The sequence below is a fragment of the Hyla sarda genome, chromosome 4 (genome assembly GCF_029499605.1).
Source record: "Hyla sarda isolate aHylSar1 chromosome 4, aHylSar1.hap1, whole genome shotgun sequence".
Lineage (NCBI taxonomy): Eukaryota > Metazoa > Chordata > Amphibia > Anura > Hylidae > Hyla > Hyla sarda.
This window is the reverse complement of record NC_079192.1, coordinates 311,519,951-311,538,180: the sequence shown is the minus strand read 5'-3', so window position 1 is coordinate 311,538,180 and position 18,230 is coordinate 311,519,951. Positions and strand designations below refer to the sequence as shown.

Below are 18,230 nucleotides of genomic sequence, written 5' to 3'. Positions count from 1 at the left end.
TATAAGGTTAATTAAACTGCACGGTCAATTGCGTAAACGTAAATAAAAAAAACCCAAAGTCCAAAATTGCGGATTTTTGGTCATTTTGTATACCCTAAAAAAAAAAAAATTCTTGGAGATCTTGGCGCAAAAAGATGAGCCCTCATACCACCCCGTATACAGAAAAATAAAAAAGTTATAGGGGCCAGAAGAGGACAATTTTAAAACATACATATATAAATTGGGTATCATTGTAACCATATGGACCTACAGAAAAAATAGATGGTGTCATTTTTACTGGAAAGTGCACTGCGTAGAATCGGAAGCCTCCAAAAGTTACAAAATGGCGTCTTTTTTTTTTCTATTTTGCCCCACAAATATTTTTTTTCTTGGTTCGCCGTAAATTTTGTGGTGAAATGATTGATGGAATTGCAAAGTACAATTGGTGGCGCAAAAAATAAGCCCTCATATGAGTATGTAGGTGCAAAATTGCACCTTCTTAAAATCGTAAGTGGAAAAAAATGGAAAAACCTGTGGTCCTTAAGGGGTTAATGGCATTCAGAGGGTATTTTAAAAGTCTGAATACTCTAGTAGAGTGTAATAGGAGTACTAACATGGCAGAACTGCGGCACCTGGGGAAGATAATTGGGCAACACACAGATAGCGCCTCTCTATTAACCCCTTAAGGACCAAGCGTTTTTGCACTTATGATTTTTAAAAGGTAAGGAGGAAAAAATGTAACCCTTTCAATTTCGCACCTAAAAATCCATATGACGGCTTATCTTTTGCGACACTAATTCTACTTTGTAATGACATCTGTCATTTTACCCAAAAATCTACAGCGAAACAGAAAAAAAAAACATTGTGCAACTAAATTTAAGAAAAAACGCCATTTTGTAACTGCGTTTCTACGCAGTACATTTTTCAGTAAAAATGACACCTTATCTTTATTTTTAGGTCCATACGATTAAAATGATACCCTACTTCTTTAGGTTTGATTTTGTATTACTTCTAGAAAAAATATCATAACTACATGCACAAAAATGAATATGTTTAAAGCAGTACCATTTTTGTATTGATCTGACTTTTTGATCACTTTTTATATAATGAAAAAATGATTAAAAAGCAAACAAAAATAAGCTATTTTTGGACTTTTGAATTTTTTTGCGTGTTCACCATTGACCGTGCGGTTTAATTAACTTTATATTTTTATAGTTCAGACATTTACATACATGGCGATACCACCTATGCTTATTTTTTTTTACACTTTTTTTAAATGGGGGGGGGGGGTGATTCAAACTTTTATTAGGGGAGCGGTTAAATTATCTTTATTTACTTTTCCCCCCCACTTTTTTTTGCAATTTTATAGCCCCCATAGGGGACAATAACATGCATTACTCTGATCTCTCATACTGTTCAATGTTATGCCATAGCAGTGATTAGTGTTTTTGCCGCTTGACTGCTCCTGCCTCGATCTCAGGCATGGAGCAGTCATTCGGCGATTGGACAGCAAGGAGGCAGCGATTTCACTGCGGCGGTCCCGAACAGCACCACTGAGCTAACCGGCAATGTTTACTTTTGTTTTAGACGCGGCGATCCAATTTGATCGCTGGGTCTAACCGGACATCAGCCCAATCAGCAATGTCCGGCATTAGCAACCGGGACCCACCGGGTATGATGCGCGCTCACCTGCTGAGCACGCGTCATACCTCGGGAGCCACAGATGGACGTTAATTAACGTCCATTTGCGGCAAGGGGTTAAATAGCTTAGAGGCTACTGAGCACAACATCTACAGCTGTTGGGACTGAAGTTAAAGGGGTACTTTGATGGAAAAAAAAAAGTTTTAAGGCGTCAGCATAGAGCACAGTGGTCAGACTGTAAAGAACTAAACAACTTTCTCTGCAGCATAAAACAGCTGAAGATTTTTAAACAGATGTTATTTACAAATCTGTATAACTTTTTGGCACCCGTTGATTTGAAAACATTTAGTTTCCACTAGTTTTTCCCCAGAGTACCCTATTAACCCCTTAGGGACCCTTTTACCACTTGTACTTTACAATGACATCACTTATTTTATAATATATCCTGCGGGGAAACCAATAAAAAATTATTTGTGGGATGAAAATTAAAAAAAATTAAAAAACACACCATTTTGTAAGTTTTGGGGGGCTCCCGTTTCAACGCAGTGCAATATTTGGAAAAAATTACACCTTATCTTTATTCTGTAGGTCCATACGGTTACAAGGATACCCAATTTATATAGTTTTTTTTATTTTATTTCTTTAAAAAATTATAAACTCTGTAGTTTTTATCGGTATTATTTTTGTTATGATCAGACTTTTTGATTGCTTTTTATTAATATTTTTATGGTATATGAAGTGACCAAAAATGCACAATTTTGGATTTTGGTGTTTTTTTTTACGTGTACGCAATAGACAATGTGGTTTAGCTAACTTAATATTTTAATAGTTCGGACATTTACGCACGCGGCGGTACCACATATGATTATTTTTATTCTTTATTACATTTTATTTTAAAAAACGGGAAAAGGGGGGATTTAAACTTTTAATAGGGAAGGGGTTAATGAACTTTTATTTAAAAAAAAAAAATGTTTTACCCTTTTTAATTTTTTTTTTAGCCCCCCTATGGGCGTGGAGCAGTAGATCGCCGATCGGACAACGGAGAGTCCCGATCAGCCCCGCTGAGCTGTCGGGATTCTTTTATTTTAGTTTTAGACACCGCAATCTAAATGGTTAATGCTGGGCATCGACCCGATTGGCCATGCCTGGTTTTAGCCGTGGGTCCTGGCTGCCCGTAGCAACCGGAACCCCACCGGGTTTAACCCGTTCTCCGCTGGTGCGAACAGTTTAAACCAGTTATACTGGACCAGGGCGTACAGGTACGCCCTGAGTCCTTCAGGATCAGGGATGCAGGTGTACGCATACGCCATGCGTCCCCAAGGGGTTAAGGTGTCCTCTATGGTAAACGGTCTTCTGAGCCAGTCCGGGTTTATGTCTAAATCAAAGTTCTGTATAAACTAAGGTCAATGAAAAGGTGAAGTCCACAGCATCCAAATATGAATAAGATTGAACTTTCTATTCACCATAAAGATAAAAGAACAAATGCACGTGTAGTAACAGAAATATTATTAAGTGATTACTGTATTCCTTTTTTTCGACTAGACGGATGGAAAGGTAAACAGATTCATAGATAGTGATAGCAGATGTACAGTATGTGCAATGTTTCAGTCTAACTCTGGCCTTTATCAAGCCATATGTTCTTAGAAGCTCCAGACCAACTCTAAAGCCCTAGAATGCCTGAGTTGGACTGAAATGTTACATATTTGCAAAATCATTGTGTATTTCTGCAATTAAAATTTGAAGGCATTAGGGTTAACTGTACATTTTAAACCTACCAGCTCGCAGAGGTCGTGGGACGCCTCCAACAAAAATTGTTTTCCGTGGATCGAGAGGCTGAGAGCCATCCATCACAAAGTCACTGTCACTAAGATTCCAGGGCCGGATCTGAACCTGTTAAGCAATACAGTAGAGTCTAAATGCAATGAGTTGTGGCAGCAGCAAACATGAGTAAAGCGTTCATATGCATGGAGAATGTATACTGAGGTTTAACCTGCTCATCTGAAAACAAAGGGGTTTTCTTGGTAGAACAGAATTTTGCACAGATACCTGGTTAGAGCACCTAAAGTTTAGTTTGGCATTATCCAAGGAATGTGGCTTTATACAGGTGCTTCTTTATCTAGAGCAGTGGTCTTCAACTTGTGGACCTCCAGATGTTCCAAAACTACAACTCCCAGCATGCCCGGACAGCCAACGGCTGTCCGGGCATGCTGGGAGTTGTAGTTTTGCAAAATCTGGTGGTCCGCAGGTTATAGACCACTGATCTAGAGCAACAAATTACAGCACGCCATGGTATTCTACCCAGCAGTACAGACACTTCCTACCCTTGCAGCACACTGCTCCTCCCAAGCATGTGACTGATCACATGATAATGACATTAAAGGTCCTGTGCCTGTCTGCGGTCTAGCTGGTTTCGGTTTCAGCCCAAAATTTTTATTTTGGTGCACCACTAGTAAATGCTCAAGTAATTCAGCAATTACAGATCAGAAGATTGCAGATCAGACCATCTTCTCCACCAGCAGACAAAGGCATCTTGTTCTTTTTATATATACCTGTTACACAGCAGGTTTTTTACTACTAATGGGTTATTCACAAGACCAGAGTTTCGGCAGCACTTTGATGGCTGGCCTCATTATAAATGAAGAAGAACTCATGAAACGCACTTGAAGTTGTGAAGCAGTGCACAAGACAGGACGTTCCACCCAGTTAAAGCTTTCAAGTCTCTATGAAAACACTGGAGGTGCTTCAATAAAGACTTATTTTGCAAGCTTAGCCATTAGGTGATACTTACACTTCAATATCCCTTGCCTAAATAACTACAAAGATAAATTATGACTTTTTCTATAATGAATACTCACAGGCTTGTCTTTAATGGTAGGGCTTGACACACACAGGTAGAGTTTACTATCCTCTTCAATGCAAGCATCAATCAGGGCCTGCACAGAACTTTCATCTTGGAACAGCAAGAATGCATAGCCTGGGTTAGAAAATACAAGACAATTGAGTCAAGTTTCCCTTAGATTTGGACCCAGTAAAACACACAAAGTACCAGAGGTTCCAGAACCAGTTTATACCACAGTACAGTGTTCTTAGATGCAAAAGACAGGATCACACACACACACACACAACCATGGATAGGAGAGAAGACACATTTATGTATTTATTTTATTTTCACATATATGCCATCTCTCTTTATCTTGTTAGGATCCTATATGATTAGGATTATATGATATAGGGTGATTGGAAGCTGTCGACACTAGAAAGGAGATTATGTAAGGAAAAGCAGGAAGATATCTGGATGAAAAAGATAGTGCTGGGAGGAGAATAAGGCAGGGACAAGATATTACTGGGCAGATCTCAGAGTTAAAGGGGTATTCCAGGAAAAACATTTTTTTTTTTTTTTTTATATATCAACTGGCTCCAGAAAGTTAAACAGATTTGTAAATGACTTCTATTAAAAAATCTTAATCATTTCAGTACTTATGAGCTTCTAAATTTAAGGTTGTTCTTTTCTGTCTAAGTGCTCCCTGATGACACCTGTCTCGGGAACTGCCCAGTTTAGAAGATGGGGGGATTTGCTTCTAAACTGGGCGGTTCCCGAGACAGGTGTCATCAGAGAGCACTTAGACAGAAAAGAACAACCTTAACTTCAGAAGCTCATAAGTACTGAAAGGATTAAGATTTTTTTTCCTGGATAACCCCTTTAAATAAAGATAGTATTCATGCTGGGTAAAGTGGGAGAGCAGGCAGACAGAGGATATTCAACATGTAAACATACAAGGCAGCAATGTAAGGAGCTGTAACATAACAGGAAAGAGAAAATCTACAATTTCTTTAGATTACATTATTTTTCTGACCATATTCACACAATCCAGGACAGAGAATTTTAGGGTTTTAGACACAATGTTGTCTTAAATTATTAATAAGATTCCACCTTCCTGCACCATTAAAGGGGTATTCCGCCCCTAGACATCTTATCCCCTATCCAAAGGATAGGGGATAAGATGTCTGATCGCCGCGGTCCCGCTGCTGGGGAGCCCTGGGATCCCAGCTGCGGCACCCCGCTATCATTACAGCACAGAGTGAGTTCGCTCTTATCCCCTATCCTTTGGATAGGGGATAAGATGTCTAGGGGCGGAATACCCCTTTAAAGCCTTCTCCACTTATGTGGTTACCAATCAGTATCCTCCAGCTGTTACAATCGGAGGAGAATATCCACTGCACTATTGGGAAGATTTAACAAAACCTGGGGGAAAAAAAAAAAAAAGAGTGGATCATATCCTTCCAGACGATGGCCGAGTGATGGCTTTGTGTACCACACTTTGTTTTCTTGCCCGATGGTGTTGAGGTTTCCAAGTTCGTCTACCCATAATTCCCCACCATATGCTTTCTAGGAGACAAACCTAAACATTTGCCTAACTGTTCTTTATGTTCACTGAAATTATTGTACTAGCAGCTAGAACATATCTCACTACTACATGGAAATCCCGACTTCCAATTCCAATTGCTGTCGTTTCTAGAATCAATAACATTATATACAACTTGCAGAGTGTTTTTCTACTATATGGGACCCATGGATATCCTTCACTTCTGATTTACACTATTCTATTATGACTGTATAATAAGTAAAAGGTGGTTGCTCTCTTCATGGACCACAAAACAAAGGCACCAGTAACCGTGTAATTTAGGTTTAGTAAACAAATCTTGTACAAAGTATCTAAGTTTTCCTCAATAATTTTATAAGTCTGACACCAAAATGTGAGGAAAAAAAGAGGGCAGCAGTAAACGGGTGCGAAGTCAGATTAATTATAATTTATGCTGTAAATTTAAATACATTATGGTATAGATCTACGCTCACAATCCCACAATTTAGTTTAGTGTTTTAACAGCATCTGAAATAAACCCTTTTGTACTTTTTAGGCGATGTTCACATCAGTATTGTGGAGCTCCGTTACAACTCCGGATAATGGGTTGGGACGAAGGTTGGGATACCAGACACCAAGGGAAGGTCATATTCACTTGAGGTCAGTGGGGTCAGTTGGGTTCTGATAGATACTCATTATTTTTAATGGTTTTAGCAGAGAAAAAAAAAAATCTGGAATGAAGGATTTTTCCCCGCTTAAGTCTCGTCATCATAACAGAATCAGAAAACTGAGCTTCCTAATGGAACTCCAAGTGCTAATGTAAACATAGCCCTATAAAGATAAAAACCATAATGTGTGTGTAACTATGTGCTCTACCATTTAGAGTACAATATATTGACTGTTTTGAAATGAATTATTTTTATAATTTTAATGCACACTAGCAACAGATGCAAATTTTCCATTCTATAGAATTCTCTGTACAAGGACAAATTCACAATACATCATACAGTTTTAATTTGTTAAAAAAGAAAATAAACTGTAACCTAAATAAAATACCTTTTGGTGGGAAATAAGATTTGCTTTCTGCCTTATGTGGCCAATCCACGATCAGAGGACCAAACCGACGAAAACTGGCTGTGATTTCATCTGCAAGAAGCATACACAGGTAAATAAGTGATAAATGTGCTGTTTTTACTGGGCTTCTCCATAGGACTGAGGGTAAACAATTCACAAACTCAGCTCTGCTATACCTGCATGTTAATCATGGCCACATTACCATACAGGAACCATATCTTAAGTGACAAGTACACTTTCAAACCAGTCCTTAGCTTTAAATATACAGCTCATACACAGAGCCAATATAAAGATATGCACATAAGCCCTTAGGTATACTATCCACTCCTTCATGTAAAATCAAACTAGTTTCTATATTTTCATCAGATCTGCTCAAGTGAATAGGGCTGAACAGTATCTAAAAGCATTTGACTGTTTACCGATCGCCATGATTAGTCAGTCAATTCAGATCTGCGAATCACAGCGTTTACGGGCCAATCGGGTCTCTGGTGACCCGATGGCCCAGAAAATCAGGGCGATTGGAGCTGTCTGAGACCGCGCCATTCACTCTGAAGGATAGGAGTGAGGTGACAGTGCCACCTTCTATCCCCCCGGCTATTGGTCAATCAGGACTGACCGACCAATAGCAGATGGGGAGCGGGGGGGGGGGGGTGGTATTTAACAGTCAATCCACCGCTCTGCCCTGACTACCAAAGATGGGCAGAGCAGGGGGGATTTGCGGGCGGCGATCAGCAGGCAGCGGTTACCGAGCGGTGATTGCCGGGCAGAAGGTGGCGGTTAGCAGTCGGCAATCACGGCTCCTGTCTGGCGGCAATCGTTTATGAGAATGGTAGGGGTTGCAAAACTACAACTCCCAGCATGCCCAGACAGTCCAGGCATGCTGGGAGTTGTAGTTCTGTAACATCTGGCCCTTTAAATGTTGCAGAACTAAAACTCCCAGCATGCCTGAACTGTCTCGGCATGCTGGGAGTTGTAGTTTTGCAACATCTGGAAGGGCACAGTTTGGAGACCACTATACAGTGGTGTCAAAACTGTAACCCTCCAGATGTTGCAAAACATGCCTAGACAGTCAGGCATGCTGAGCGTTCTAGTTCTGCAACATCTGGCTCTTCAGTTCTCAGCAAGTTGAAGTTTTGCCACATCTGGAAGAACATTGTTTGGAGACCACAACACAGTGGTCTCCAAACTGTTCTCCTCCAGTTGGTGCATAACTACAACTCTTAGCATGCCCTTTGGTTGTCAGTGCATGCTGGGAGTTGTAGTTTTGCAACAACTGGAGGCACACTGGTTGGGAAACACTGTTTCCTAACTCAGTGTTTCCCAACCGTGTGCCTCCAGCTGTTGCAAAACTACAACTCCCAGCATGCACTGACAGACCATGCATTCAGGGAGTTTTAGTTTTGCAACAGCTGGAGGTACACGGGTGTGGAAACACTGCGGTAGTATGTTACCTAACTCAGTGTTACCCAACCAGTGTGCCTCCAGCTGTTGCATAACTAGAACTCCCAGCATGCACGGCCTGTCAGTGCATGCTGGGAGTTGTATTTTTGCAACAGCTGGAGGTTTGCCTCCCCCCCACCTATGTGAATGTACAGGGTACATTCACACGGGCAGGGATTTACAGCAAGTTTCTCGCTTTAAGACTGAGCTGCTGCAAATTTTCCGTGCAGCTCAAACTCCCAGCAGGAAACTCCCTGTGAACCCCTGCCCGTGTGAATGTACCCTACACTACACTAACCCTAAATAAAAAGGAAAACACTACATATACACACACCCTTACCGTGTGCCCCGCCCCCCAATTAAAATTGGCCTCGTATTGCACTGTTTCCAAAACGGAGCCTCCAGCTGTTGCAAAATAACTCCCAGTATTGCCAGACAGCCACTGGCTGTCCAGGCATGTTGGGAGGTTTGCAACAGCTGGAGGCACCCTGTTTGGGGAACACTGCCGTACGGTATTTGTGGTGGCGGATGCAAGTGTAATTCTTGCATCCAGGTCCACCCCTATGAAAATCCCTACTTTAGGCCTCAAATGCGCATGGTGCTTTCTCACTCCGGAGCCCTGTCGTATTTCAAGACAACATATTAGGGCCACATATGGGGTATTTCCGAGAAATTGCGCTACAAATTTTGGGGAATTTTTTCTCCTTTTACCCCTTAAGAAAAGGTTGATTTGGGGGTCTACACCAGCATTTTAGTGTAAAAAAACATTTTTGACACTAACATGCTGGTGTTGCCCCATACTTTTCCTTTTCATAAGAGGTAAAAGGAAAAAAAGATCCCCCAAAATTTGTAACACAATTTCTCCCAAGTACAGAAATACCCCATATGTGGACGTAAAGTGCTCTGCGGGCGCACAACAGGCATCAGGAGTGAGCGTACTATGTACATTTGAGGCCAAAACTGGTGATTTGCACAGGGGTGGCTGATACAGCGGTTCTGAAAAACGCAAAAAATAAATAAAAAATTTAAAAACACCCACATGTGACCTCATTTTGGAAACTACACCTCTCACGGAACATAAGGGGTATAGTGTACCTTAACACCTCACAGGTGTTTCATGAATTTTCATTAAAGTTGGATGTAAAAGTTAAAAATTAGATTTTATGGCCCAGATTTATCAAACTGTGTGAGAGAAAAAGTGGAGAAATTATCCTACAACAACCAATCACACCTCTGCTTTCACTTTACCACAGCCTGTTAGCTGTGCTGTGATTGGTTGCTGTGGGAAAATCACTCATTTTTTTCTCTAACACAGGTTGATAAATCTAACCCTGTATGTTTACCGTAAAATCTCTTTCTCCGAGGATCCATAGGGGGACACAGAACCATGGGGTATATGCTCTTGCCGCTAGGAGGCGCTGAAACTAGGCAAACAAAAAAAAGGTTGGCCCCTCCTGGCAGGGTATACCCCGCCTACTGGCCCTGAGCTAATCAGTTTAGTCCCAAATCAGTAGGAGGCAACCAACAGAAAAAGAAACCAGCAGGAGTCCGAGGGAACCAGACAAAACACAAAACCGATCCAAACCTCGGACAAAACCGTACCCAATCCATGGGTGGGTGCTGTGTCCCCCAATGGATCCTCCAAGAAAGAGATTTTACGATAAGCATTAAAAAAAAAAAAAAATCTTTTCCCGGTCGGAATCCATCGGGGGACACAGAACCGTGGGACGTACCAAAGCAGTCCCCGGGGTGGGAAGAAAAGTACCCAACTCAAAATCAGGCAGAGAACGAAACCACTGCAGCTTGCAACACCTTGCGACCCAAACTGGCATCAGCTGACATGAAAGTGTGCACCTGGTAGAATTTGGTGAAAGTGTGTAAGGACAACCAGGTGGCCGCCTTACAGACTTGCAGGGCCGAAGCCCTATTGGGGAGAGCCCAAGAAGCCCCAACTGAATGTGTGGAATGCGCCGTCACCCGAAAAGGTGGAACCTTGCCCTTGCGGCGGTACGATTCCGAAATGGTAGAGCGAATCCACCGAGAAATGGTCGCCTTGGAAGCCGGAAGACCCTTGCGACTATCCTCAGGGATCACAAAAAAAAAAAGAGTCACCCTGTTGAAAAGAGGAGCTGATCGAAAGATAAGTCCGGACAGCCCGAACCACGTCCAGGGTGTGAAGGGAAAGCTCCTGGGCATTGGAAGGAGACGGACAAAAGGAAGAAAGAACAATCTCTTAGTTTGAAAAGAGGAAACCACTTTGGGCAAAAATAAGGCGGTGGACGAAAAACCACCTTATCCCGATGAAGTACAAAAAGAGGGGAACGACAGGAAAGAGACTCCAACTCAGAGACCCGCCGAATAGAAGTGATGGCAATGAGAAAGGCGACCTTCCACGAAAGAATACGAAGAGAGGCATCTCGAATGGGTTCGAACGGAGACTCTCTCAAAGCTCCAAGTACTAGGTTGAGGTCCCACGGAGAGTGGGAGACCTGAAAAGAGGAGCCTTACGGGCCACTCCCTGCAGGAAGGTGCGGACATGGGAGTTAGAGGCCAACTGCTGTTGGAACAGAATAGAAAGAGCTGAAACCTGACCCTTAAGGGAGCTAAGTGTCAACTGTTGGTCCAGCCCCAATTGGAGAAAAGCAAGAAGGTGCGGAAAAGAAAACACCACCGGAGAAATAGACTGCGCTTCACACCAGTGAAAATAAGCTTTCCAGGTGCGGTGGTAAATCCTGGCTGATTAAGGCTTCCATGCCCGAAGCATGGTACAAATTACCTCAGGGGAAAAGCCGTCAATACCGCAGTTTCAACCACCATGCCATCAAATGCAGCAACAGTAAATTGGGGTGGCAAAGATGACCCTGAGAAAGAAGATTGAGGCGAAGTGGAAGACGCAGCGGCATATCGTCGACCAGCTGAATGACGTTGGAGTAAAACGCATGTGGGAGCCAATCTGGAGCTACCTCACCAACCCTGGAGGCTTGCATCAGTAGTGACAATCTGCCAATGAAGAGGGAGGAAAGCCCTCCCCAGAAGAAGCAAAGGAGAATGGATCCACCAAAGAAGGAACCACCGCACTGCCGGAGGCAAAAGAATCTGGCGATCCTGGGAGAACGAAGATTTGTCCCACCTGGCCAGTATGGCCAGCTGGAGGGGGCGACAATGAAACTGGGCGAAAGGGACTGCCTCCATCGCAGCTACCATCCGGCCCAAAACCTCCATGCAGAATAGAATTGGGAACAGGGAGAGTCGTCACAGGTGATGGACACCCAGCTGTAGAGAGCACAGTTTGTCTAAGGGAAGGCAGACACGGGCAGCTGCTGTGTCGAAGAGGAGACCCAGAAATATCAAGGACAGGAAAGGGGACAGATGCGACTTGTCCCAGTTGATCACCTAGCCGAAAGGAGGACAGGGTGTGAAGTGTGATGTGAAGACTCTCTAGATTTTGGGACCAAGACGGGGCATTGATTAAGAGGACGTCCAGGTAGGGGTGAACTGAGATCCCCCGGCTCCGAAGGATGGCAATTACTTCCGCCATGACCTTGGTGAAGACCCTGGCTAGACCAAAAGGGAGTGCCACAAACTGAAATGACCCGCCGGAACAGCAAATCCAAGGAATCGCTGATGAGCCGCGAAGATAGGGATGTGAAGATAGACATCCCAGATGTCCATCGATGAAAGAAACTCGCCCTGGTCCATGGAAGCCACCACAGACTGGAGAGATTCCATCCAAAAGTGGCGGATACGTAGATGGCAATTGAGTAACTTGAGATCCAGAATGGGGTGAACTGAGCCTTCCTTCTTGGGAACTACAAAAAAGGTTTGAGTAGAACCCTGAAAAATGCTCCTCTGGTGGAACTGGCACTATCACGCACAGAGAGGAGTGACCATAAAGCGGTCTGAAAAGCCGCTGCCAAAGAAGGGGCCCGCGGAGGACAGGATTGGAAGAAACGGTGTTTGGGAATGGAAGCAAATTCTATCCGATAACCCCCTGAAATGATGTGTAGCACCCAAGAGTAATGGATCTGAGCCTGCCAGAAATGTCTGGAAGAGAGACAGGCGACCTCCCACCCGAGAAGAAGACGCGAGTGGGGGCGCCCCTTCAGGAAGAAGCAGGTTTACGGGTACCGGATTTGGCAAGGTTCCCAGCTTTTTGGGAAATGGTTGTATGAAATTATTTCCGAAGCTACGGGAGGTAAGAGTTCTCTGCTACCAGAGAACTCTTACCTCCTGTAGCTTCGGAAATAATTTCGTCCAACAATTTCCCAAAAAGCTGGGAACTAGAGAAGGGTAACTCAGTTAGTGACCTCTTTGAAGCTGCATCAGCATCCCACGCCTTCAGCCACATGGAGCAGCGAATGGCGACTAAGTTAGCTGAGACAAGTGCTGTGCAGCGAGCAGACTCCAAAGCTGCTGAGCAGAGAAAATCACAAGCATGAGAGATCTGGCGAGCCATGTCCGCCAGTCCTCTGTGGTATTGCCAGAAAGTATACCCTGGCAAAGCTGTGAAGCCCAAACCTACACTGCCTTGGCCACCCAGGCGGAAGCAAAGGTGGGAAGCGATGAGGACCCAGCTGCCTCAAAGGCGGACTTGGCCAAATTCTCCATTTTCTTGTCCGCAGGATCCTTAAGTGATGCTGTGTCTGCCAGAGGCAGGGTAGTGGACTTGGACAGGCGAGAGACCGGCGGATCAACCGTAGGTGGCACTGTCCATTTGGAAACCAAGTCCTGAGGAAAAGGAAATTGGGCTTGAACCCTCTTGAGTGCCTGGAACTTTTTTACCAGGTTTTTCCAAGCAGCGTCCAGTAAGGAGTCAAATTCCACATGACAACTGAAAGCCTTGGGAGCACGCCGAGAGTGGCCAAAGGAGACTTCTGGATCAGGATCTGAAGTTCTGGGGTCCTCCAGCTGAAAAGTGTCCCGGATGGCTCACACTAAACTGTCCCCCAGAGGGGGGAGAGAGGGGGGGAGAGAGGGGGAGACCACGGTGCGACCACAAGGTGCTGGGCGTTGTTGCGAATGGGTTAACGGTGCATTTCTAATATGTCCCGTGCCCCTTAGCCATATGGGGGAATAGGTAGCGCCTTGCTCTGTAACCCCCACCTGAAAACAGAAAAATAATAAGAATAGAAGAACCTAAAACAGGCCCTAACTGTAAAAACAAAAAAAGACCAAGTCTAAAGAGAACTCCAGACGCGTGTCTTGCATCCTAGGACACTAAGCTAAAACTGATTAGCTCAGGGCCAGTAGGCGGGGTATATCCTGCCAGGAGGGGCTGAACTTTTTTTGTTTGCCTAGTTTTAGCGCTTCCTAGCAGCAAGGTCATATACCCTGTGGTTCTGTCCCCCCCCCCCAAATGGATTCCGACCGAAAAAATTATTATTATTTTTTTTTTAACATGCCGGTGTTAACAGTAATTTTTCATTTTCACAAGAGGTAATAGGAAAAAAGTCACCCAAAATTTGTAACACCATTTCTTCTGAGTATAGAAATACCCCATGTAAAGTGCTCTGTGGTGCACTACAGGGCTCAGAAGAGAAGGAGCGCCATTGGGCTTTTGGAGAGAGAAGAAATGAGACATGCCACCGAAAAACCATTTCAGCAAAATTCGCTTTACAAAAGCCAATGTCGCTCCTTCCCTTCTGAGCCCTCTAGTGCACCCGCAGAGCACATTACATCCACATATGCAGTATTTACTTACTCAAGAGAAAAGGGGTTACAAATTTTGTGGGACATTTTCACCTATTGCTCCTTGTGAAAATGAAAAATTTGGGGTAACATCTGCATTTTAGTGAAAATTTTTTTTTTCATTTTCACATTCCACTTTAACATAAGTTTGTCAATCACCTGTGGGGTGTTAAAGCTCACTATACCGCTTGTTACATTCCTTGAGGGGTGTAGTTTCCCAAATAGTGTGCATTGTGGGTGTTTTTTTTTCGCTATTCTGGCACCATGGGGGTATCCTAAAAGCGACATGCCCCCAAAAACCATTTCAGCAAAATTTGCTTTCTGAATGTCATTATGAATACTTTGAGGGGTGCAGTTTCTATAATGGGGTCACATTTATGGGGGATTTCTCACAGAAAGGCCCCTCAAATCCACTTTAAACTTAACTGGTCCCTGAAAAATTCAGCTTTTGAATTTTTCGTGAAAATTTGGAAAATTGCTGCTACACTTTGAAGTCCTCTAATGGGTTCAAAAAGTAAGAACATGTCAAGTTTATGATGCAAACATAAAGTTGACATATTGTATATGTGAATCAATATATCATTTATTTGGTATGTCCATTTTCATTACAAGCAGAGAGTTTAAAAGAAATTATGCAAGTATCGACGAAAAATTACCACTAACATGAAGTAGAATATCTCACGAAAAAACAATCTTGGAATCAAATTTGTAAGTGGAAAATCCCTTACGTGCAGGATAGGGAATAAGTGTCAGATTGTGGGGTCCGACCACTGGAACCCACCACGATCTCCTGCCTGGTGCCCCGGCTTTTCACATAAATTAAGTCTATGCTTTTGTGTATCTCTGGCTCCCCCAAAGAGGAGCCGTGGTCGACACACTGATTACAACCGGGAAACGGGGGAGCAGGACAGTAAATCGCAATTTGACACTTATCGATCCTGCAGGAAGAGGATACGTTTTTTCTAGACTGGACACTTCCTTTAATAGACTTTGCTCACCTTCATCGATGTCAGGTGGCAAACCACCTACAAACACTTTGCGGGAATAGCGTTCAACTCTTTCACCATTCTGGTGTGGAAAACAGTGAGGAGACCCCAAGCCACTGTGTAGGGTTTGATCACTTCGACCGTCATCCAAAAAGCCATCTTCCATTGGAAACAGACAGGACTGGCCTACAGTAAAGGAAACAACACAATATAAAAAGGTAGCTGCATTTTCAACAACAGTACTTGCAACCCTTTAGCCCTAGGAAAGCCAGATATGTTGGCAAAATCTGAAAATAGTCTGCCAACGTATCTGTGTTCAGATCGCATGGGCACCATTGAATTTAATGACCCCACAGTAGTCAGCAAGTGACTACATTTGGGTCATTTTCTGAGTTCATGAATTTTGGCTCTGACTGAAGTGGTGTTTGCTGCACTTTTCAGTCCAAGTCAAAACATGAAAAAGGATCCAAACATAGTCACTAGCAGACTACAATCAGATATATAAGCACAGATATGATGGCTGCCAATTTGAGATTTTGTGGACATATCAATGCCCCCGGAGACATGTATTGTGATGCGAACAAGGTCTTAGCATTGGAATGCAATGAAAGAAAACAGACTTGTCACTTAAGATTCTCTCTCTAGGACAAACAGAAAGCTCCTATAAGTATGATGTGCAGTATATGTATCGTAAGCAATTATCCCACCTTTGAAAATGTATGACCTATCTTTACGATGGGCTATCAAGGTAAGATTCGATGGTGGTCTGAAATGCAAAACCTGGCCCTCAAGGCAATACCTGGCCTTCATCAAAAACATAAACAATGAAGAGACTGCAGCACTCTCCCAAGTCTAATACTGAATTCCTATTCTGATTATAGGCCATCAATATTGTAAGGCTGAAAAACCACTTTACTTATACGATCCCTAAAATAACCCCTACACCCCTACATTTATTATTGAGAGACTTGAGACCTAGAAACATTTCTTATCCACATGCGGCAGCTGGAGCCCAACACAAGAGATTGCCAAAACCACATTACTGCTGTAGAGATTAAAACACCATTTTCTTCCTTCTTGCTCTATGTACAGACCTTGACCAACAGAATCCAACCAACCATGCTATTACAAATATGAGTAAGTACAGAGATGATAAAAAAAATATATATATACAACCTTCGATACAGAAAAAAAGAAGCAATTTTACAAAACTGAAATTGTCCATCAATTGTCTTAACACATGAATGCCTACTGCAGAAGTCAAGGCCATCCAACAAATCAATACATTCTCATTCCATCCTACCATTCAGCCTGAACAGCAATTCACATGTGAAAGTGTTATTAAGTCAATTCATAGCACAATTTCTGCAGCAGGAGACTGAGTGGTATCAATCCCTGTTGTCTTTCTGTATATCTTCAGGTTGGATCTGGCAATGCTCTTTCCTCTGATGCTAGGCTAGGTCTAGAGAAGAGTCTCCTTTGACTTCTTGCAGGCTCTATACAGCCCATGCAAAGGTTCAGATGTAGGACCAGGAACGACCAAGTCATAAGGGAAAAGTCATAGGGCTTGTCCACACTGTGGACATTTGGCCTGCATAATTGTTTTCAATGTGATTCTGCTGCTCGGTGCATGCTGCAGCCGAATTCTGACAGCAGAATGGACGTCCACCCCAATAATAAACATGTTCAGTCTTTAGCGGAATTCCAACAGACTGCATTTCTGTTTATGAGACTGTGCATGTCCTGCTGCAAGCAGAATTCTGCCCACTGAATGTCTGCAGTGTAGATGAGCCCATACCCCATGACAGACCCTTTCATACACCATCAGTACTTACTGTTCAAGAATTTTGCCCTATCCACCGTAACATTAACAATAATGTTATAGCTTACATCACAAACTTGTACTGAATAATATAACCAGACAGAGCCTAAAGCTTGAAACATACACTTGGCAGGTCATTCGTGTTATTCGATTGCACATATGAAGTTTTAAAATATGTGATATCATGTGCATGAAATAGTAGGTTCTAAATCGATTAAACCTTCAACATCCAAAAATGGACCAGTTAGGGCCCATGCACACTGAAAATACCGCTTGTTCTGTGCTCACTGTGCACGTTCCACAGCAGAACTTCCAATGCAATTCTGATTTTACCGAAAGACTGAATACATTCCTTTGGCTGAATCTGCTTGAAAAAGCCCAGTAGTCATTGGGAATTTTATTTCCGACATGGATCTGCTGAGGAAATTCCTTGCTGAAATTACCCAGTGGGCATAGGTATGTTCACTCTGAGTAAATTCCCAGTAGACCTGCCTAAAGTACCATTGCTAATGGACATTGTAAAATTTTTGTTCTTTCAGCAGAATCCAATTCCTCATCATGTGAGCTTAGCAGAAGAATCCCATTGAAATAAACAGCTTGTGGAAATTCTGAGCGGAATCTCTGTTGTGTGAACATACCCTTTTCTTACGTGTGACTACAGCGTCATTCTATGAAACTGTTCATTATTTGTAGAGTGATGCGAACTCAAAATGTGTGCTCCGATTGCTGACTGACAGCTTTTAACCTACTGAAAATGTACTCCGGCGTACGTATCCCTTATGCAACATTTCTAAAATTCTACGTGTGTGTAGAGAAATGGGGACGGGCACCGCTTGTCTCTGGCTAGGTGGGGGTTAACTTCTGAGCTGAAGTGAATAGCAACACAGCAGATATAGACAAACCATAATATTGTCCCCGATGGTGCTAGGATGTAGATAAAGGATAGCCTTAGAACATAATAAGCACTGAAGACAATACAGAATACCTGCACTCACCAAAAGGCAAGGGAATTGAAGCTCCTATATGGAACAGACAGGAGGACCAGGACTGCAGTGATGCGTGGACGCTCAGAGGTGATCACCGGTAATTTCGCGCAAGGTGCACTTCATCAGGCCAGTGAGTGCAGGTATTCTGTATGGTCTTCAGTGCTTATTATGTTCTAAGGCTATCCTTTATATTTTTTTTGTGATTAAAGGGTCTGAAGACTTTCCGAATGTATTGTAGCTGTCAGGTACCTTT

At 43.0% G+C, this 18,230-nt stretch overlaps 1 protein-coding gene across 5 annotated transcripts in view; it reads right to left on the bottom strand.

Moving 5' to 3' along the window:
* Positions 1-18,230, bottom strand: part of CPEB4 (cytoplasmic polyadenylation element binding protein 4) — a 96,643-nt gene that overhangs the window by 14,374 nt on the left and 64,039 nt on the right. For all 5 annotated transcript variants that reach the window (XM_056574853.1, XM_056574852.1, XM_056574854.1 and 2 more), the window contains 4 exons: positions 15,182-15,355; positions 7,038-7,127; positions 4,476-4,594; positions 3,396-3,510 (listed from right to left, as the gene is read on the bottom strand). In XM_056574853.1, coding sequence (XP_056430828.1) covers positions 3,396-3,510; positions 4,476-4,594; positions 7,038-7,127; positions 15,182-15,355 — 498 coding nt within the window. The remainder of the gene's footprint in view (positions 1-3,395; positions 3,511-4,475; positions 4,595-7,037; positions 7,128-15,181; positions 15,356-18,230) is intronic.